Source organism: Manacus candei, unplaced genomic scaffold (genome assembly GCF_025592945.1).
Source record: "Manacus candei isolate 608988 ecotype Guabito, Panama unplaced genomic scaffold, ASM2559294v1 h1tg000037l, whole genome shotgun sequence".
Lineage (NCBI taxonomy): Eukaryota > Metazoa > Chordata > Aves > Passeriformes > Pipridae > Manacus > Manacus candei.
The window spans coordinates 18,104,950-18,127,748 of NW_026138085.1; the positions used below are offsets into that span (position 1 = coordinate 18,104,950).

The following is a 22,799-nucleotide window of genomic DNA, read 5'->3' on the forward strand; positions in this document are numbered from 1 at the left end:
GCAATTTTTCAATGTTTTGTACAGTATTATTAAAGCCTGAGGTGGGTGTGTTTTGTGTCCCAAAAAAGTTACCTGCCAATTTGTATTTCTCAAGGCTATTTCTTCATTTTTATTTCTTTATTAGTTCCACCCAGAAGGGAGATGATGATTATGAAGATTACACTTCAAATAAGACTTGGGTTTTGACTCCCAAAGTCCATGAGAGTGATGTGACTCTTATTTTAAATGGCTTGCTGGAAGGATATGACAACAAGTTGAGACCTGACATAGGAGGTATGTCGGTTTTCTTTCTAGACGACTTTGGATTAAGCAGTGAAGAGAAGCAATTTTTATGTCATATGATTGCACACAGGAAGCATAATCCATTCAAAGTAGTTATGAGAATAAAATACAATGCAGTAAAACATCAGAGGCATGAAAATTAGTCATGAATTTGGAAGCTGACATAAATTAAGATTGCTGAATCTATCCTAAAACATCTGATAAGACTGTTGTTAATTGCTGAATCAGGCTGCCCGTAATGATCTACCTGCATAGGAAGTTCTAAATTTAACTTCTGGGGACTGAAAAAGCAAGTTTTTATCATCTTTTTATACCTAAGTGAGGGTGTTAGAGAACCACGAATAATGTATTGAAAAGGAAGGTCAAAAAGAGGATACCACAGCCTGATCCTTGTATGATGTGATGGATACAGAGCCTCCAATGGCAGCAGGTCTGCACTGGCTGATCCAGCCTGGGCCCTGACTTGCACTGCAGGGCAAGAGGTGACAGGGGAATGAATGGGGCACAGAGAAAGAGGTTCACAAAAAATAACTGCAGTCAGGCAAGGCCAGTCTTCCCAGATGTTTCCCACAGCCAGCATAAGTATATAGACCTAGATCTGGACTCATAATGGAAGTCTTATCTGACTGAATCACCTTTTACAGGAATCTTCCTCTCCATCGATTACTGAGGGAGCTCAAAGAGAAAAATCTGAATTGCTGCAAGTGTGTTTGAGAAGCCCCATGTGTGCACAGCACAGGCAGACAATACCTCTGGAGAAGAGGATGCAGCAGTAATAAGATTATAGAAAAAGGCAGGGAGATTTCATGGCTGAGGAAGGCCCAGGAAAGCAGAGAGCAGCAAGGTTAATGAAGGAACCTGTTTCTAACAAGTTTATAGAGGCTTATAAACAAAGGAATTTTTCACAGTGGGGGATAACATGAGTCTTTAACCTTCAATGTACATATACAGTGTAAATTAGCAGAGGAACTCATTCTCCCAATCCAAGACTCCAGAAACAGAGAGGAAGTAGACATTCTTAAAAGCAATTGAGAAAAAACATCATGTTTTAGTCAAGGTGTATAAGAATAATAAAGCTACAATAGAGTAATTTCAAAATAAATTTATTCTAACAACTGTTCTTCATTTCTGTTTGAGAGCCTTGAGTATTAATTTTGCTTTGGGCTCCTGAAATTGCTACTTGCCTACAGCCACCTCTGCAGGCAACAGCAGTCATGTTGCATTTGGCATTATAATGCAAAACAAGTGGTCCAAAACACCATAAGAAAAATGTTTGTTCTCATTGATAGTGTTTTGTCAGTGTTGCTGTGACCTGACACAAAATATACATCCTCTCAGTCAGATATGAGTCACTCTAAGCTAACAACATTTGTTTCAGTATTTATTCTCATAGCATAAAGGAATTAGTTCTGATAGAATAAGTGATGCAAGAATTTGTCTCAAAGTGTCTCCAGCTAATTTCAAACTGAAGACATTGCTGCAAATCTGTATTTATTGTATATGCACATTTAAATGTGAGGCAACCACAGCCATCCAGAAGTACTATAATAATATGATTGTGTTTGACTTCCATGTAGTTGACTTTGACCTTCATTCATTTCACTGATTCTCGTGTTTCTCTTGCAGTTAAACCAACAATAATTCACACTGACATGTATGTAAACAGCATTGGGCCTGTGAATGCCATCAACATGGTATGTAAATGATTGCCAGTTTTCCTTCTTACCACGTCTCCATCATTTTGACATGACAAAGCTTCCATTAGTTCTAATGTTGTGTTGTACCTGTATTATTTTTAAAACCTCATTGTAATTATGAATGTGAGGACTATTATGAGGTATAAATCTCTACGAGATGGGAAAACTGAGCTCTATGCTGAAAAATGTAATAATAATAGTTTTTAACATATCCACACACTTTCATGTGCCCTACTTTCACACGCTTTGGGACAGTTTAACTCCTGTAAAACTGAGCTTCCAGATTGCTACAAAATAAGGAAAGCTGTTCACCAGTGATACGATAATTCTTGCCACCCAGAGATAAAAAACAGAAAGCCCAGATCCTCTCCACAGGCTTCCCCATTGCTGATATAACCATGGCACACAGGCAGTTCAGTCAGCTCAAACTTTTCCTGTCCTAGATCCAAGGAAATAGGTAATTGTTCTCCGGCCTGAGCAGGTCTGGGTTGAGATGGGGGGACACAGAGTTAGAAAGGTGCATATGACACTCAATTTTACCCTAGTTTTACCTCTCAGTGGGAAAAATAACGGGAAAAATTGGTTTTAAACAATAATCTTTTGTAAAATTCACAAAAAAATTGGTTTTATCAGTTCTAGGATCATCTTCTGTAGTTCAGTTTTTTCATGTGAAATTAAGGAAAGCTTATCAGGAGCTATGTAAAATGCTGAGTGCTATGTTTTCATCAGTATTTCTGGTTAACACAACAGGAATATACAATTGATATATTTTTCGCCCAAACGTGGTATGACAGACGTCTGAAGTTCAACAGCACTATAAAAGTGCTCAGATTAAACAGCAACATGGTTGGGAAGATTTGGATACCAGACACATTCTTCCGAAATTCCAAGAAAGCTGATGCTCATTGGATAACAACTCCTAATAGGATGCTCAGGATCTGGAATGACGGCAGAGTCTTGTACACATTGAGGTATTTACACATAACTTTAATTTCTGTAAGGAAAGCCAGAGAAAGACCCTCTGAATTCAGGTCATTTGACACTAACCTGAAGGAAAAAACATTGGGGTTTCCTGTTTATTTATTCATAAAACCCTGAAAAAGGGAAGTATTTAGAAGATAGTCATTGCATGAAATTTATGTTATATTGGCACAATAAAGAATTTTATTTCTTCCTATGGATTGTACTGTCTTGTTCCACAATAGTCACCTTCCTATATTAAAATGATTACAGATTTTTACAGTAATTACTCTTAATTTTCAGGTATGTTTTATTGTTTGCCACTGGTTTGGTCCCTACTGTCTTTTACCTTTTTATTCCACTAAACAGATAAATTTGAATTTTCCTTGAATTAAGTAGATGGTATAAAAGGAGGTATTATATACATCAAAGGTGTCTTATTCTGAATTAACTACAATTTAGCTAGATAAGGCTCAACACTGCAAAAGCATTTTGTTCCTCAAATATCCCGTGAGAGTAAGGTTTATCATTTCGGCATTGAACATTTAAGGTTTAATCCCAACCTATGGATATGCCCCATTCCACTAAAATTTTCATGAACCTGAAATTGCTGTGCTCATGTCCAGATTTCGCAGTCACATGTGTAGCTTTCCTACAGAGACAGACTCCCTTTTCAATAATTAAGTTATGTGTGTGCCTACATTAAAGTGTAGCATGTGCCATATGTAACAACTCAAATATCATATTGCAAATCACCATAAGATACTTCCTAAATGGGAAAATCTTAAGTGTTTGGGGTTTTTTACTTTTTTTTTTTCATGTGATATGATACTTGAGTTTATGTAAAAAACAGATAAATACAACATTTTGTCAAGATTATTTATAATTTAAAATGAGAGTATAGAATCAAAGATGATAGACATAGGATCATCTGATTTTAGACTGGAAGTTTTGAAGAAAATTATACTCATAATTTTAATGAATAGAGGTGAGGCTTTGGTTAACACAACCTTTTAACGTTGCAGCTGTCTGAATTACAAAAAGAAGATTTATTTCATAGTTATTTTACATTCATCACATGTTGCATCACCCGAAGAGATAAGAGAACAATTGAAATTGAAGTCCAATGCAAATCAAAGTCAGTGTGATAAAAATGATCCTAGATCCACTTTGGAAATGTTAGATTTGAACTTGGCTACACTACTGTCTCTTTGGATTTCGTTACCTTTCTCTTCAAATTCCTCAGGTTCTCTCACTAGAAGCAGATGTATCTGATAGAACTTGGAAAGAGTTTTCTGTTATGAGTGTTTACTCAGTTGTGCTAGGGAGCCACAGTAAGCACCAGTAAGGATCTGATCCAGCTTAAAGCACAAGTGAAATGGGATTTAACACATCTGGGATTCTGTTCTGAAGAGAAGAGAGCTTCGAAAGGGCTGATTGAGTTTTCTCAGTCACCTCCCCCCAGGCTCAAGAACCATCCTGACCAGCAGGAAATCAAGTATCTGTGATACTCAAGATGATGAAAATGAAAAGAGGAAGGGCAACAAGGAAATTAGATTTGCTCCTAAATTCCTAATGTTTCCCTTTGACTTCATTAACTTGGTGGTTGGTGGTCACAGAACCCCCCCTGCATCCCACAGGGTGAGACTCAGGGAGCCCTTTGCAGGCAGGAACACTCAGGATCCTGTAGACAAACCCAGCTCGCAGGCTGATCAGCAAAGACCAGAAACCTACAGTTTTCCTAGAGACTCGTGGAACAAATAAACATTTCTCCTCCTCTTCTTTTTTTCCTCTCTCACCCCACCTCCTCCCTCCTTTCCAAAGTTCAAGATCCTGCTGCTCATGGCAAGGATGGGACTGAATGAAAAATGGTAGAGTTTTTAGCAGGCACATCAGGGGGTACATCTCATCTAATTCTGGATTTCTAAAAGTACTTCACCTGATCTATAGCACCTACACTACCTGAGTTATTATGGACACTCTCCTAATATTCAATGGAGAGAAACCCCTTTCGGTTCATTTTTCTTCTGCAGTAATGCAAATGTCGTATTTTGGGAGGAAATGAAGTGTATCCTCAGAGCACCTTTGCACCAGCTGGGAAGGGAGTCTAGGTGGCTGTCTTGGATGCAGATGTCTAAATTTGGACTGCCATCCGTCATTTCGGAAATAGAATTTTGGTCACAGAAAATACATTTCCCTAGTGCATTATGGCATGTTGTGATACAAAGATTTGTCACTGGTCATGAGATGACCTGTATATCTACTTATGGATTTGTTAGTCATGAGTAATGCTGCCATTTCAGATGCAGAGGAACAGAACTTTAATACCTTCTTCTGTTACACAGTCCGAAAAGATGATCAGGGTCTACGTAACCAAAAAAGAAACTGGTTATTGGTAACCATGATGTCTTGCTATGCTTGGAATATTCAAACAATTACATAATTCTCAATAACTTACTTCTGCTCTCTCTCTCTCTCCCTATATATAATATTTATATATTTCATAGTCAAGATCCATATTATGAAGAATCTTATTTTGCTTACCATGATGTAGCTTTCAGGACAAACTTCTCAAGTGCATTCTGTATATCCTGATCTCTTCTCAGGCTGACAATTGATGCAGAGTGTCAGCTACAGTTACACAACTTCCCAATGGACGTGCACTCCTGCCCCCTGGAATTTTCAAGCTGTAAGTAACTTGCTTAAAAATATCCCTTTTCTGCCCCATACTGAACTGCTTATTATAAATTTATATTTGCATTCTTAGAGTCAGTGAAGATAATGTTCTTAATTAGACATAGCCCAATGGTTTTCACTTTTATTTTGATCTTATTTTCAGTACGTGGATCACATACGTTCACAAATAAAATTGAGGAATGCTATGTAAAAAAAAAATCAAATTTCTGGACCTATGTGATTAGTTTATGCTTATATCTGAGCATAAAAGTAGAAATGTTTACTTTCAGCATCAAAGTCCCGTGGCCTTACACTCCCTGTTTGTGCACAGGTGTTTTATTATTGCACTAGTTGGACTCAAGTTTGACATTTTGCAGTCAGGTCAAGGTGTGAATTCCTGGTCCAGCTGCAGACTTTTTTTGTCCAAAATTGAAGGATGGAAAAAACGATATACTATGGGGTCCACAAAAGTGAAAAGGCTATTTTTGAAAAATTTATCTCAAATGTGATTTAAATTTGTAATTAATAAAATAAAATGTGTCATTAAGTAAAAGGCACTACTAAGTAATTTGAGGAAAACATATCTATAATTTATTTGCAATATGCTTCTCCAGGTTTTTCAGAAATAAAAAGTAGTATTTTTACTGCCCCAAGTACACCCAACCCTAGCACTGACTCTGAACCAAAGCTTCTGTATCTCCCATTGCAATAAGATGGGTACCCCAGAGAAGAGATCATCTACCAGTGGAAGCGCAGCTCGGTCGAGGTGGGGGACACCAGGTCCTGGAGGCTTTATCAGTTCGCCTTCACAGGATTAAGAAACACAACTGAGGTGGTGAAAACTACTTCAGGTAAGACAACTGATGTGTTTACCCCCAGGTTCATTTCGGATTTTACTAAAAGAATCAAACCAAGACAGAGATCTCTGGTTAGAACTTAGCACTGGCACTTCTCAGTACAATTACAGGCTTTTAAATATCTGTGAAACCATTCAGGCTTTAGCATTTCTGAACAGCTCACAGGCAGAAAAACAAGTTCTTTCCTGTCCATTCCCATCCTCCAGGGGTACATGGGACTGCTGGCAGAAACCACCACTGCAAGGGGGGGTGGGCGAGGGAAGTTCCTCCACTGCTCCAGTGGAGAAAACAGCAGAGCTGAGCCACTACACGATGATCTGATACTGAGGGGAACATTTTATGATCCCCTCCCAACTTCCAGACACAGAAAGTAGGCCTGCACACAAATGAAATGGGAAATCCCAACCTCTTTACTACAGAGGCTCTAAGTTTACTTTGTTCTTTAAAAAAGACACATTCAACTCTCATTAAAGACAACAGGCTTACAAATCAGAGTCTCAGATGATTTTCCTGCATATTTCCATCTCCTTGGAAACAGGTAATGGAATTTAAAATGATAAATGAAGAACTCTGCATTCAGTAAAAAAAAAATTTAACTCTACTAACTAAGAAGAAAAACATATTATTCTAGGAATATATATTTTTTTATTTCTCAGTGGAAAGAAAATCAGTGACTATGAGAAAGGATTTAAAGAGGAATTGCGTATTAACATGATTGTAGATGCATGGTATCTCTTGTCTTTTATTTCTTATTTTCAAAAAGAAGAATTAAATGTAAGCAGGTTTGGGTTTTTTTCAGGTTACTTCCAATTTTCACCTTATTTTATTGATCTGGCAAGTATATTAATTTAAATTCAGACATCTGTGTTAATTCTGGCTTCAGAAATACCCCCACCCATTTTATTTCTAAAAGGCCAGCATTGCTGTTATATGAAGTGAGATGCACTAGAGCTGAGAGGAGCCTGCTGTGCATTGCACAGATGTGCAAAGAAAGAGGTGGAGAATTATTTCAAGTTCCAACTCCTGAATCATGGACATTAAGTACCAATGACAAGTTTAGTCTTATGAGCAGGGCAAAACTGTGGCTTGGCTCTGTTGGTCAGAGCCTGGTGCTGATAAAGCCAAGGTTGGGGGTTCAATCCCCATAGGGGCCATTCGCTTAAGGGTTGGTCTCGGTGATCTTGGTGGGTCCCTTCCAAGTCTGAATACTTGGTGGAAAAAGTGGAATGTAGCCTCCCAGCTGTAGCCATGTTTGCCTAATGGTATCTTCTTCCATTTTAGCCAAGGAAGATATTTAGTCAGAAATTCAAGAAAGCGTTTAACTTTTCTCGTTTTGCCAGGAAAATAAATATAAAGATGCAAAACAGGACAGGAGAGCAGCATGTGTGTGAGCCAGAGCTGTTAATAACCACCATTAGACATCACACGTTGCTCTCAAAGCAAAAATGTAGCCAGCAATACATCTCCCCTGGGACTGCACAAAAGGCAGCAGTGTATCCAAGTGCGTTCTAAAGTCTCATCCTGCCCAGACTGAAAACTAGCGACAGTTCAGCCCTCATTCGAGTTTCCTTTATTTGCTATTTTCATTAATTTTCTGCTTGAGCAGAATCTCTAATCAACTTTTCTTTTGACCAGAGATAGAAAATAATAAAATCTTAACATGCTACAAGTTCCATATCCCCTGAGTCAGCACATCTTGCATTGGTGAATCAAAAGCACTCTGATGTTCTGTTAATGTGAACAAGGTACATTCTGGGAAACAGTAAAACTTAGAAAGCAAAAATACACTTTTTCATGCAAAGAAAACTTTTTTCCCCCCCCCCAGGGGATATCCATTCAAGCTTGTAGTACTCACCTGAAGTACTGCCATAATGTTTTATGTGTAATTTTTCATATGATGACACACACCAGTCCACCCAATTTGCATTAAAAAGGAAGTATTTAGCAGCTAGCATGCACTTTAAAGCAGCAGAGAGTCACTCAATTCCTAGGACAAAATGCCCATGAAAGCTACTCAGCCTGCTGAGCTGCTCTCAGAGACCTGCTGTGTATAAAAACTTGGGAAAATGTCCTGTGTATATATTTCTTCTTCTGCAGTTACCTTTTCCTTGCTCCTCTTGTTTTTATGACCACAGATACACAAAACTACAGTTTATTTTGATCTAGGTGTGGTATCTAAATGACTAGAAGGTGGGGGAAAAAACCCAACAACAAAATAGGGATTGTTATGAGTCTGCTCTATCTCTTACAAATATTTTGGTAAAGCTGGTAGAGCCTAAAGAGTGTTCATTGCTTACTTAAGTGACATATTAGCATACTGGCAGCTACATTAAGTCCAATATTCCTCAGCCAGACCCATACTCTACTTAAAAATACTCTCTTAACATGCACGTATTTGCAGTAGAGTTTCACTAAAAGAAAAGACAGGAAAAATATTCCAAATTTATAGATTTATTTGAAACCTAAATGAAGCCTGAGTACACCAGTTTAATGTTTCAATGGCCATACAGCCAAAATAAGTGCTAAGACTTTATGCAACGATTTTCAGTGCTGTATAGAACAGAATTTAGGTAGAAACTAATATCAGTCCCATTGCTGATAGTGTTAAGGCATTTGAAACTGGAGTAAACTTTCCATATCTCCATTTACTCCATTTCAAAACCAATTCTTGTTTCTGGCCTCATTCCTCCCAGAGACTCCCAGTGCCAGTCCCTGAGGGCTCTGCTCGTTCGGAGCAGGGAACTAGAAAGGGTGGCTGAGATTTGGCCATTCCAAACTCCCTCACTCTCTTTCTGTCATGTCAAAGATGGACATTTGAGCTCTGGGCTGAGCTGTGGGCAGAGAAGGACAAGGCTTGTTTGAGTGTGAGCTTCCTGAAACCTGATGCACTTGCTGAAATGACTTCATTTATCTGCTGCTCTTCCTTTGCACGCACTGCAGAAATAGAAGATTAACTGAAAGGGCCAGATGTCACAATTCTGTCCCTGAATAGTCAGCAAATCCCAGTAACAGCAGGAAAAAAGCAACTGGAGTATTACAAACCATCCTGCCTGTTTCTCTTGTCTGAAGTGAGTCATCCTGAAGTGGCAGCTCCTTTCCCTCCAAATTATCCAAACTAAACATTTACTTAGAACTGTAATTTTCTTCCACAGTCACTGACCAAGCAGTAAGAAATGACTTAGCTAATGTCCAGAAATTGTGGTGATAGTTAAGAAAAGTAAACTCAAAACCTTCTGCCCTGTGAACATTTCATTAAAATGACTGAATAGTCCATACACGTTACTTGGATATATTTTTTGCTTTTTTACTACAATCTACATTGTGTAAACAGCAGTGGTTTAGTTTAGGTAATTTGCAATAAAATACACGCTAAGACAATATCATCTGAGTTGCATGAACTAATACAGTTGACTTCATACACTTAGAAACTGAGATGGCTTTTAAGATTTTTTTGTATTATTGAAGTATGTCCACAATCATTTCTCAAACAGTGCATACCTCAGTCATTTATAAGGAAACTACCATTTCTCTTGTGTGACCTTTGTGCTCACAGTGTAAGGCCCTCTCCACTGAATGGTAATGAGATCCTCCAATAAAAAAGGGATGAGCTAATGGAAAAGTCTAGGGAACAAAAATTCACCACATTGCAAAATTTGGATGCCATGGGTAGCCCTTACAAAGAAAGCAACAGATTTGTAAAATCCTACTTCAAAACTAATACTGAGGTTGCTTTACTGACATAGTTCAGAGTTCATGTTATGCTTACAGTGTCTTTAGCTATTGAAGTGTGTGATTTATTACATATACGCTCTATACATGGGGCAAATGTAAAACTAGCTGGCGAATATGGCAGGAAGTGGACACTAAGTATAAAAAGAGTGGAAAAATAAAGAGAAGCACAGTATCGCACAGTACATTTAATTCAAACGAATGTCTGTTCTGTTTAGCCTTAAGAACTATTCTGTATATAATTTCTGACCTTTTATATTCACTGTGAATTCAAAATAAGAAACAAATTTGGTGAGAAAATTGGCCAGCGAGTTCACCACTTGTGAAACGTATGAGCAAATGCTGCTGTTCCTTACTTTTTGGGTGTCAAAATGAAAATATTATAGAGCTTACCTAGAATCACCTTAGAGAACAAAAGGTGTCTGTTGCTAATGAGAGGCTTCAAGGAAGTTTTTCTAGAGAACTCTGTCAACTCAGATTTGACCAATGAGAAGAATAAGCTTTAATTTTTCTGATTGCTACTGCAACGCAACAAGTGCTGCAGAAGCATAAGGTTTGCAAAATATAATGCACACGTGGATTACATTGATCAGGACACGTTGCACTTTGGGAACAGGAAAACAGGAACATTTCAAAATTTGAAAGTAGTTTCTGTAGTTAAAGAGTGAAAGATTTAGGAAGGAAATAATCAAATGCAGAAACATAAAAAGATCAGTAGTTGTTAGAAAAAAATTCTGGGTGGCTGTAGAAGTCCATGAAGGATAGAGAATGTGATACTGCTGCAAAACCCACTGCTTCTGGGAAGATAGTAGAAACCCTAAAATCAGAGGGCTTATGAAATTGCATCACAGAACAGGAGGAAAGGGCTAGCTTTATGAATTTCATAAAAAATACTAGAACTAGACAAACTGGATTTCTGCTCACTATTCCAGTGGTTTTGAATGTAAAAAATACTGTATTATGCAAACCACATGTGTAATTATTCAGGACAGACGGAGCTTCTGGTATTCCCAGTTCATTTCTGTGACTGGGTAGTTCCTCTTTTACACCAGACATTGTCTACAGCTTATTTACAGAGCCTGTCCCAAATTTTTAATTAGATACAAAGGCATTATAAGATTAATCAATAAATAGCAGTCCAACAAGCTGCACAGGATCCACAAGACTGGTCAGCCAATATATCTAAACGCCTTTTTATTTCCTTCCTGTCCTGGGTTTTACAGAGCTAATCAGAGCTGTGCACCAGAGAAGTGTATTGCTCATAACTGATAAACAGTGTCAAATTGGTAATTAAATATTTATCTTCCTATGCATCTATTAAGCCACATAAATAGATCTGGGTCTGGTTTCTGTTTTATCAGGAAAATGTGGTCAAGGCTATTATTTTGTGGAAGAGGATGTATTTGCAGGCCTTTATACTTTATTTTAGTGTTGTATTGTAATGAATTGAACTGTTGGCAGACAAGCAGTCCCCAGAGATTGCATAATGCTCAAAAAAACAGGAGTCTTCTTTTGCTTCTTTAATAAGGCAAAATATAACATGACAGTTGCAAATCATATTTGAAGATCTGTGTTGGGAGATAGGCCACTAAAAAATGGCCATAAGTGGATTGCCACTGCACCTAGAAATCCCTGAAAGCCCCATATACAGCCCCAGGTTCTAGGACGGGTTGATTATTGTATATGTTTTTTGAAGTATAAGGAAGAACAGACATATCTAGAATGTGAATAACAAATTTTTCTCAAATAATCTGGATACTCCTGTCTGGTCAGTCATCCATCAAACCTAGCAATTAATGGATGTTTGCTAAAGTTTAGCTATTGAAAAGTTGGTTCATTGAAAATAATCTACATTTCAGGATCATATCTTCAAAAAGCAAAAATGCATTACAATTCCCTCATTCCATACCTGTTGTATATTCTGCATTTTCTCATCCAGGTTGGTTAATTGGGTGGCAAATAATTATTTACAGATGAATTCCCATGACTGCATAAATGAACTAACTCAGTAAGCAGCTTTTTGCACTCTCCCTGCCATGCAGGCATTCAACACTTGTGTACACGCACTTGTTCAGAGCTGCGAAGCCACAAGTCCTTAGAACCATTTCTCCTTGTATAATTCCTGCAGAGGCAGACAAGACTATAGGGACAAACCAAAGACATCCCAAGAAACTGTTCAATGAACTGCAAACGAGGGACAGAGGAATCCTGGCATGGCTGGGAAGGACTCAAGTCAGCTACATTTGGGGCTGTTCTGTACTGGCTGCTTCAGCCTTGCCTGAAAATCTACACAGTTGCATTCCCACTTTCTTTAGTCATTCAGCCATCTCTCTGTTCATCATCTGGTCTGTAGTTTCTTTTCAAATCACCACAGACCTATTCCTCTGACAGCAGAACCATAGGAAAATCCATGCTCCCTTACCATGGCTGAGGCCAGGGAATTTAACACAAATGACATATCCAGCAAGGAAGGCTCTGGATCCGAGCCACATGGATAATTAATAACCAGGTTTTGCCCGTTCTTCTGCTCTATGTTCAGTTATTACAACAATAAAAATGATCTTTCCAGTTTCTGTGACAAGGGTAGCTGCACCCATGTGAGAAACATTTCCATCCTCTTGCCAGTTGCTGTCAGATCCTTGGAAAGAGTTGGATGGTGAGAGGTGAGAACCCCAAGCCATGGCAGCAGCGATGGAGCCGAGACTGAGGGTGAAGGAACTTCACCACTGGTGTTAATGCAAAAAAGCTCCTAGAGCAAAAACACTCCTTTCCCTTGCTATCTCTGTCACAGTGACAGGTCAGATTTTCTTGGTTTAATAGGGGGGGAAAAAAGCCACTATTTCTGGGGAATCAGTATGTTTCAGATTCTCCCAGGTTGAAAGAATCTGACCTTTTTGTTCAGGTTTGTATCTATATAGCTTCAGGTTTATGCATTCAAGCCCACCTGCTTCTAACTAATCATATAAAGAGTTGAAAGGCTCTTTGATGATTATTTTTCATCTTTTGAAAGGGGTTAAAGGCTTTCTTAAAATTCCAGTGACAGTAATTCAGCCTTTTTTTTATCCTCGGTTTTTCCTAGACTGAATGTCAACTGACTCACCTTGGCAAAGTGAAATCCTGACTGTCCCTGAGGAAAAGGGTTGTGGGCTCTGAAAACATGTCCAATCTGCCCCAGCATGACTTCCCAACTGAACAGACTCTTGAGGGTCACGTTTTTTTTCTGAGTCTGTCTTTCCTAAGGTTTGCCATATCTGAAAGCATGGCTTGCTAGAGTTTAAACTGAGCTTTAGAAAGGGCAGCTAAGGATAAAAAGAATTAAAGTACAAGTAACCAGAAAAAAAGGGATAATGTGGGGTCTGACAAGTGTTTTCACTGAACCCATTACTGGGTAATTACAAAAGCACAGATATTATAGGCAAGATTGGTTTTGCATTAAATATAGTTTTGTGGATAGAATAGAACAGTGCCTTTAAATAATATTTGTTCATTTAATAGCAAGAAAATAATTAGATCTTTTAAGAAATTTAAATTATTTAAAAATAAAGAAAAATTGAATTTTGAATACTTTTAATTTTATGATAAAATCAGCAAGTTAGCAGAGTAAGTCTATATCTTGAAACTTTTCCTGCAAATAACTAAGCACACGAATTTTTGTAATGCCTCTAATGTCCCTATGTATATATTTTCATAAGTACTGATGACTCTTTGAGACACAAAGCATATTAACATCCCAATTCCCTTTTATAATTCCTGTTTGGTAAAATGAAATCATCATACTCCAAATAATGACTGACTTCCACAGAAACATCACAAGAGAAAACACTGTAATGTCACCCTTTCCAGTTGGAGCCAGATGTAATTATGATGAATTGCAAGGACAAATCTTTATTCAAAAGGATTAGACACAATGGCTTGGTAGTTAGAGAACAATGTATAGTCACAATTATTTTAGCATTAAAATAACTCTGAACATTAAGCATTTTTAGGGGAGTTATCTTTTAGAGTGAGTAAGTACATTCAGTGGTAAAGTCACAAGATAATCTCTGTAATCTGTGAATTGATCAGTCTGGATCTGACAGTCAGTTCCTGCACTGATGTTTCACTTCCAGACCCTTTGCATGTACAAAAAAATATGTTTGTAGTATAGTGATTATAAGATAATTTCACTTTTTTTTCCCTTGGTCTTACATTACTCATCATCTTCCCGCTCTTTTAGTGGAGAAAAATAAATTAATTATGGATGTTTGAAGATGATGACAGCTCTGTGTTCATGATGTGTATAGTGCAGGGATAGTTAGTTGAAATAGGTTTAGTTTTGCCTGGAGCACATATATGTCCTAAATAATAAACATATGCTCTAAGGCTGTTCTTAGTTCAATCCCTTCAGTTTGCAAGTGCAGTTTCGAGCTTCCCAATCTCCTGTCATTACAGAGCATTTTTAGTAACCTACTTATCTAAGATGCTGTTTTGTCGGGGGAGGTTGTCACTGGGTTTGAACAGATATAACTGAAGGGCTGGGTGGAAGCAAGACAAGTCTGTGTAACAAGGGCCAGGCAGCATCCATGAGAGCTGATAACACTCAAATCCCGCCAAATATCCCATGTAAAAAGTGAATGAAACTAAATTAACACAACTAAGTTTAAAGAGACCTTCTCAATGAGCTTTCATTTTTATTTTTTTAAATCAAATAAAATGGGAGGGTCAAAGAGAAAATGTTAAATGAAAATGTGTACAGTATGTCCAAACTACAGTACATACAGTATGTACAAACCACTCTGCTGTACCTTGTGACTAGAAAATGTTCTACTTCCATTTTTAGATACACATTATCTACACAATTCCACAAACCCATCCTACAATGCTGACAACACATGCTCACAGAGGAGTAGAGTAGAATAATGTTAAGCATGGCAGTAACATTCAAATAATTGTCATTATCATTGTACATTTCTCAAACATTAGCTCCCTCATTTTGTATTGTTAAAACTAAATCTTAATTGTAAATAGTGTGTTTTAACGCTGCCGTTTGAAACAAGCTATAATTGTCCTCATTTCAATGTACATTACAGAAGCTATAAATATGCCACTTATCTCAAAAAGTGATACAGTCTATTAAGTGAGTTCTTTGCTACTCTCAAGAAAACTGCATAATTAAGGCTAAAGAGCTACAGGATAAAATTGATGTAATAATACTTTCTTGTGTCATGCCCTACATAGAAGAATCTGAAAATATTTTTCAAGATTTAATGCATGAAGTACCACAACACCCTTTGTGTGTCTTAATGCTAGTGACTACAAATTATCAGGAAATTAGTCAGCATTTGCTCTTTGTTCTTTCTCGGATATAGTTCCAAGAAATTAGAAAATTATCAAAAAACTTGACTATTGCAAATAATGTGTTCTTGTTGATTGTAGTTTGGTACCTGCAGCAGTTCCCACCCCTCTGGAACCTCCTCTGCCTGCCCTGGCTTTGCAACCCACAGTGCCCACTCCACGGAATGCTGGGCTGCTGACACTGGGCAGTTTGGAGGGGAAAAATCTTTACCTCATGTCTTTGTGGCCCACCTCATTCCTACTGACACAGCCTTGGAAGTTTAAAGTGGATTTTTGTTTCCTGGTGTAATAAGAGATTTTCTCTAGGGATAATTAAGTAAGAATGTGTAGATCTGTGAGAAAAAGGGACAATTTCTTGTGGATTTGCATCTCATGGTAGAATTCCCTGCTGTCTAGTCAACATGTAAATGCCATTTTCAGCAGCTGAAAGCACCTCACAGGTGTTCTCTAAGTCATTTCTTAACCCTTCTAGGGAGGAGGACTGTATGGAGTTGCTGATGTTGTGGAAAGCAGCAGCCCCATTATATGACAGTCCCTCAAATTCCCCTATCTGTCTTTCTGACACTTTGCAACTTCTGTCTTAATACTTATAATAGATCAATATTTTCAGAATTAGAATCAAGGACTGCCTGAGATAATATGACCTTGACTTCTCTTAGATGAACAGGATAAAAAGCAATGTACTTCTGTAAGTTTTAACTAAAGCCTAAACAATACCAGTTTTGAGGCTTATAAAAAAGAGCTATTCATTATTTACCTCAATTTTAATTACATTTTACAAGCCATTGTAATTCCAACCTCCAGATGGGATTTAAGATCTATGAGCCAAAATATCCCAATAAGAATATCGGGAATTAAACTGAAATAAGGAAACAACTGAAATAATCTGAGAAGTGTTCAGCATAATATTTGTAGATTGAAGAATGGCAAATTTTTATGCATAGTTCAGATAAAGAGTTTGAATTTAGTGTGTGGAATTAAAGAGAAAGTAATATTCTAATATACACAACTTTTGTGAGAAGATCCTTTAGCAGACTTGTGAGCAAAAATTTTACACAGAAATGTACTTAAAATAATATTTGACTCTAACACCTTTGAAAATAAGGAAATTCAGCCCAATATGAAGTTCTTCATAGACAGAGCCTGCACTTCAGACTAGGCTAGTTGAATGTGGGAGCTTCATTCCACCTGTACTAGCTAAAATCAAAGATGAATGTACAATAGTTGTTAATATACCTGTCTGAATGCAGTGCTGCAGGGACTATCCACGCAAAAAAGTTACAGTACAGTATAAAAATCAATTTAAAGGAAAAAGTAGCCTTTCAGTAAAGGGCAATAAGCAATATTATTTTTGATATGGCAAAGCTCTAATTCTATAATTCATTTACTCTGGAAATGTAAACTTGGGAGATACAAACTTTTTTCTTCTAGATAAAATTCCTATGATAGGAGAATTTTATTCCAAAATCAGGGTTGCTAGCTCATACTAATACAAATAAACAACAAATAAATTGTTTCGTGTTGGGAACTGCTTGGAGAACTTTGTTTACACCTGTATTCATATTTTCAAACATTCACTTGGCTTAAAAAGTTGTTCACATAGAAATGTTAGGATCAAGAAACAGGGAGGAAACTACATCAGTAAAACATGTATTTTTCAAAAACTACCATCAGTCATCTTCTTTTGAACTTCTAGAAATAAAATGTTTAAAATTGGTCTGGCTGGGAACAGTTGGGATGCAATTTGAGAACACGGCTGTCATTTCCATGGTAAAAACTGAAAGTCATGACAAAAAAACAAGCCTCTGACTTCAGTAGAGTGAAAAAGAGTAAAAACAGTATTTAAATGCTCTCTGGGCAACTGTTTCTGTCCCACCTGCAATATGTGCCTATGAAGGGCCAAGTTCTTGCTGGGGAGTGTGGCAGCAGAGCTGAACTAGAAGGGCCCCAGCTGCTGGGCACAGCCCATGGAGGAGCCACACTGGTGGGAATGGTGCTTTCCTAAAGGTAGCTGGATGGCATTTCCATAGGTACATGCCTTCCAGGAAACTCATGAGCCCCTCAAAGCAAATACTATTTTGTTGGGTGTGAGAAATTAATGCTTGTAATTTTATTGCTTTGCCTCTTGCATTTTGAGTGCCTTTCTCTCTTGTGGAGTCTGAGGTAACATCATGACTGTTTCACAGAGAATCTCTATAACAAGCTACACATGCAAGGTACGAATGACCACTGCCTCATTTCTGCATGTCACCCATCATCTCGCCCTGGAGTCCAGCAACCTCTACAGAAAGATAAAAGCAAAAAGCATTGGAGGACTCTTTGGGGCATTTTAACCTTCTCTGGTGCCCAGCACCTGTCCCAGCCTCATCTCTCTGGGGAGTTACAAATGCAGCATCTGAACTTCTAACAAACACTGCAGGAGCCCTCCCAAAGGCCTCTCCCTCAGTGACTGCACATTCCATCACTGCTCTGCAGGGCACACTCCAGCCTGCACGGCAAAGCTCAACCCACAGCTCCCTCCCCGTGTTCCTGTGGGACTACAAACACATCCCTCTCTGGATGCCACACTGCGTTTCAGATTCAGAATTGCCAGTTCATTCTTAACAGCTTTCTAGGACATAACATTTTCAAATGCTAAGAGAAGAAAGCCTTAAAAAGACATAACCCATGGGATTCACAGTGTCACAACCTCACTTTTAAGAAAAGATGAAGAGGTTGCACTGTCTGGCCTGAAAACATGCAGTGTGATGGTGTACACACTTCGACATGGAATGCAGATCCCAGGGGAACTGTTTTGTAGTAGCTGTGAACGTTATCCCGAATATGTCTATTTGAGAAATAAATAGTTCTTCAAAGGGCTCCTCTTGAAAAGAGCAAGCCATTTAAATACCTTGTAGGATTTGGACTAGGGTGATTACATACACCTGGAAGCTCTACCTTTATTCCCGTGAAGCTGGTAGCTGAAGCTTCAAGATGGTATCTGTAGTCTTTAAAGAATTTTTTTACATCCTAGGCTTGATCTGTTTGACTTCAAATGGCAACACTGGTTATAAATTATTCATGATTCATAGCTGTCTCTTCTGAGAGATGATCTTCAAACTAAGCATCCTCTTCAACTCTCTTTTTCCCTTTGGGCCTGTTGCATGTGGGCTTGTGGCTTATCTTACTCTTGGTAGTAAGTGTCATTTTATAACATTATTTCATTGCTTGACATTTTTACTAATTTCTCTTTCTCAATTTCTCCTACATCTTCTACTTTAATTCTACATTTATTTACTATTTCAATCATAACCTAGTTCCTTCTACTTCAGGGCCTTTATTTCTTCCCTGATTTTAAAAATCTTTCTTCCCTCCCCTCCCCCCCCTTGAATAACTAAAGACATGCTGGTTTGTAAAGCTTCTTTTTCTTTCCCTCAGCAATTTTACTTTCTACCTGATGTCAATAATATCCTCCTAGAAAGTTTAAGAGGTTAAAAATACACCCAAACACATTTGTCATCTGCTTTCTTAGCATATAAATAACTGTTCTGTTAGAGCTAGTATTTTGCATTTCATTTCTTCACCAATCACACCTTAGACTATTTTGCAACACCTGCTTTTGCCAGTGGATGTTTCTGCTGTTACCTCTAAACCGTGATCGTGAACAAGACTAATTTGCACATAGTTGAAGGTTTGCACCTGGCTTCTGCAACACAAAATACTTAATAAACCAGAAACAATTTGGAATCTGCACACAGAGCAGGTCTTGTCCTCAGGCAAACTGAGAGCAGGAGAAGGAGGGTAGTGTTTACTGCTCAAGTGTAAGTCGACAATAGTCTCTTCTAAAAGAATATCTCAAATTGAAAACCAAATACATTTGTCATATTTTTGTCAAAAATTCTTCTAAGTAGTCCTAAACACCAACAGACAGAATGAATCCATGAAATCTGTAGCTCTCCTGCAGAAAATTGCCTCCATGCAATCATACCTTCTCTCCTCTGGAGAGGAAGTAGAAGAAAACATTAACTTTTATTGCAGCCTCAGGTCTACTGTCTCCTGGCTCTGACTAAGATAACTGGAAACATCTGGATCAAAGATTAAATGGAGTATATCCTCAAATTCGTCTTCTTTCCAAATGAAAAGCATTCAGAGAAATTCAAGAATGACCTTTGCTGTGCAAGACAATTTATAAGGATGAAAAAGCAAATTTAAGAAGTGTTTTATGAACTACATTAGTCCTGTGCAGTCATTACAGCAACCAAATCCTGCACAAAGCTCATTAAACTAATTTCAAGAGTTTTCCAACATATCAGTAAAACATTTGTCATTTAGACCAAAAAATTTAAATACTTCATTCTTTTCCTCTTGTGGCATTAACAAATAGACCTGTATATAATTTTTATTAGCAGTCATTGACCTAGGCCTCAAAGTGTCACCTTTAACTTAAATCCCATTTTTACATCTTACGTTGATCTGGAGCTGCCCACACTCTCTTTTCAGACAAATCCCTTGCACAGTTGTCCAGTAAGTCCAAATACGTAGACCCACAGTATGGTATAAATATTGTGCTTTACCACCACATGAAACACGATGTACTTTTTTTCCCTAGATGCAAAATGCTAAAAATTTCAACGTGATAAAATTTCAACATGATAAAATTTACATAGCTTTGACAATTCTTATGTCATGCTATTTCAGAATTCTGATAGTGTGTTTGATCTAAAGCACGAGAGATGTGTTGTACTTCATGCTTTGAAGTATGGAAATAAAAGTTATTTCCAACTGTCCCTGTAGCAAGCAGGGTTGGATGTTGACAGCAGGTGGGTACACCATCTGGGTACCTTGAAATGGGTGAAACATGACAAAACATATTTCCTATTTCCTTACATTGGTGATTACACTATCTCAAAACCTGTATTATTATGGCAATAGGTTAGATAGTTAAAAAGAATCAAGTCGTTACGTTAAACATGCACAGAGCCCTGCTAAAGGTGCATAATGTGTTTGAAGCAGAGAGCTTTTCCTTAGCTATTCAGGTAACAACCAGCCTTTCAGATGAGCCAGAGCCACAGGTGGCCTGAGCGTGGCAGGCACAGCAGCTTCCTGACAGAACAGACCCAGCACGTGGGGCTGCCTGGAAATGGGGACTCTCCTTTCTCACCTTACACGACATTTCCTGTCATCCTCATGTCTTCTCACCTCTGAACTCAATGGACTTTCTATCACACTAAGGCAAAGTGGTCATTTAGAAACCCAACCACTCCTGACCATTCAGAGAGAAGATGCTGAGCTCTCATCCTTGCCTGATGCTTCCTAGGCAGGAGGGGGATGGGAAAGAGAGCAGAAGGTTCTATAAATTGCAGATTATTTACACACTGGAGCATAATGGTTCGCTCACAGCAGTTGCAACCTATTACACTGTGCTGCTATCACATCTGAGCATTAATCCTGCACACTAAAAATCCTCCTGTGTTTGCTAATGCCAATGTAATAGCTTACCCACCTTCAAAAACAAACAAAAAAATCAGTTGTTTGTAATTATGTTGCAAACTAGGAAAAAAATCATGTGGAAATATATAGAGTCAGTTATGTTCATTTTCCCCTCAGACTTCAGGCATTCACAGATGAAATCTTGGAAGCAAACACATCTAAGTTTACATTCAGTTCCTCAATACATTTCCACATACTGACATTTTTCAGAAAAAAAAATTCTCAGGCTAAATCTTGTCTCTGTGATTCCAAAGTGAAGGTGGGAACAGGAGTAATAGATTTTAATCACTGTCTAGTGACATTACATTCTTTCCTCCTATAATTAGAAACTAATGAGAAATGGAACACATTCTGTCAAACGAACTGACAAAACATCACTTCAAGTGGAATGAGTGGCCAAGGACCAAACAAAATACAGAACTGTTGGGCAGAAAGTCATGTCATATATAAAGAAATTTCATTTGCTTGGATGACTGTAATGATTCATCTCATTTTGCAGAATTTTCATCAGCTGAGATTGTCATTTCACAAACATAAACTAATTGCAGTTCTCTTCTCTGTGCTCCCACAGGAAATCAAGGTGTTTGATGTCAGACATATTCACACATAGACATTCACCTTACTTTCTAAAAGCAGCAGAACAAAAGCAAATCTCCTCCTATCCCCTGCCCTCCATCCAGCTGTGCAATGCAGTTGGGATTCATCCTTCGGAATGTAAATTGAAAGGCAGGCTTCAGCTATCTGAATCGCAGAGATAATCTTATATAAATGGACTTCAGTGCAACCTTTGTCAAAATCTTAACATTGTTTTACCTCATTACATAATCAAAGTATAATCACAGCTTAGAAACGGACATTTAGAATTTCCACGATTAGATTTTTAGGAGAAATCACTCCCTACACTTGTTGTGCTGTTCCAGCAATGAATGTGGCTGGTCCATTCTCTGGGGAATGCCAGCAGCCAGGTAGGGACTGGCACAGTGTCCTTGTGCTTCAAGTCTCTTGCAAGCAAATATCTGGAATGCCATGGCAGATATTCTTTCTTTGTCCTAAAGACTAAACATTTACAGGGTTTTATTTCAAATCACAACTTCTCTATGACACAACAGTGATATTTTGCCGCTAAACCTCGGGGGGAAAGAAGTTGTTGAGCATTTTTGGAATGGAAGAGAATTATTAATTCTTTTTTGAACTCTGGCCCTTCTGCATTCTAAAAATCAGTCAGTGAAAGAACAAAAAGCTGTGAAGGATAGAAACAATGAAAAGGACATTTGGCAAAGAATGAGATAAGAAGGTCTCATGGTCAGATATCTAGGGAACAGTGTTTTTTCTGGTTTTGCCTTTTCCCCAGGTTTCTCATTTCTGGCTGTGGGAACCAATAAATCTCATTCATATCAGCTTATGATCAGCCCTGTGACCAAATTTCTGTTCTGTCTTGATGAACATTCACTCATGTGCCCAGTGATCAAAAACTTCAGCTGAAATTACATTCCTGCAATATATGCAAAAACATATTGCACTGGAAGAGTGAGTATCATCTCTTCATGTGATCAGTGACTGGTTTTAGAAGTACATTAGTACTGAACTAGACAGACTTAAGAACTTTCTGATCTGTTGAAAGAATAAAAAAAAAATAGGTCACCAAGTTTTATACAGGACAATAATTTGAATAGGTTAAATCTGAATCCTCATTGTGACAATTTAGAACAAATATTATATTTTTGCTCATGCCACCGTAACAGTGCAAGACATCTCACTGAACCCCATCTTCAGGCTGACTCAGTACCCAAGATGG

The 22,799-nt window shown here is 38.0% G+C and overlaps 1 protein-coding gene across 2 annotated transcripts in view; it reads left to right on the forward strand.

The window, feature by feature from the left end:
- Window positions 1–22,799, forward strand: part of GABRG2 (gamma-aminobutyric acid type A receptor subunit gamma2) — a 61,151-nt gene that overhangs the window by 22,571 nt on the left and 15,781 nt on the right. For both annotated transcript variants that reach the window (XM_051794126.1, XM_051794125.1), the window contains 5 exons: window positions 125–273; window positions 1,909–1,976; window positions 2,730–2,950; window positions 5,546–5,628; window positions 6,329–6,466. In XM_051794126.1, the coding sequence (XP_051650086.1) occupies window positions 125–273; window positions 1,909–1,976; window positions 2,730–2,950; window positions 5,546–5,628; window positions 6,329–6,466 (659 nt within the window). The remainder of the gene's footprint in view (window positions 1–124; window positions 274–1,908; window positions 1,977–2,729; window positions 2,951–5,545; window positions 5,629–6,328; window positions 6,467–22,799) is intronic.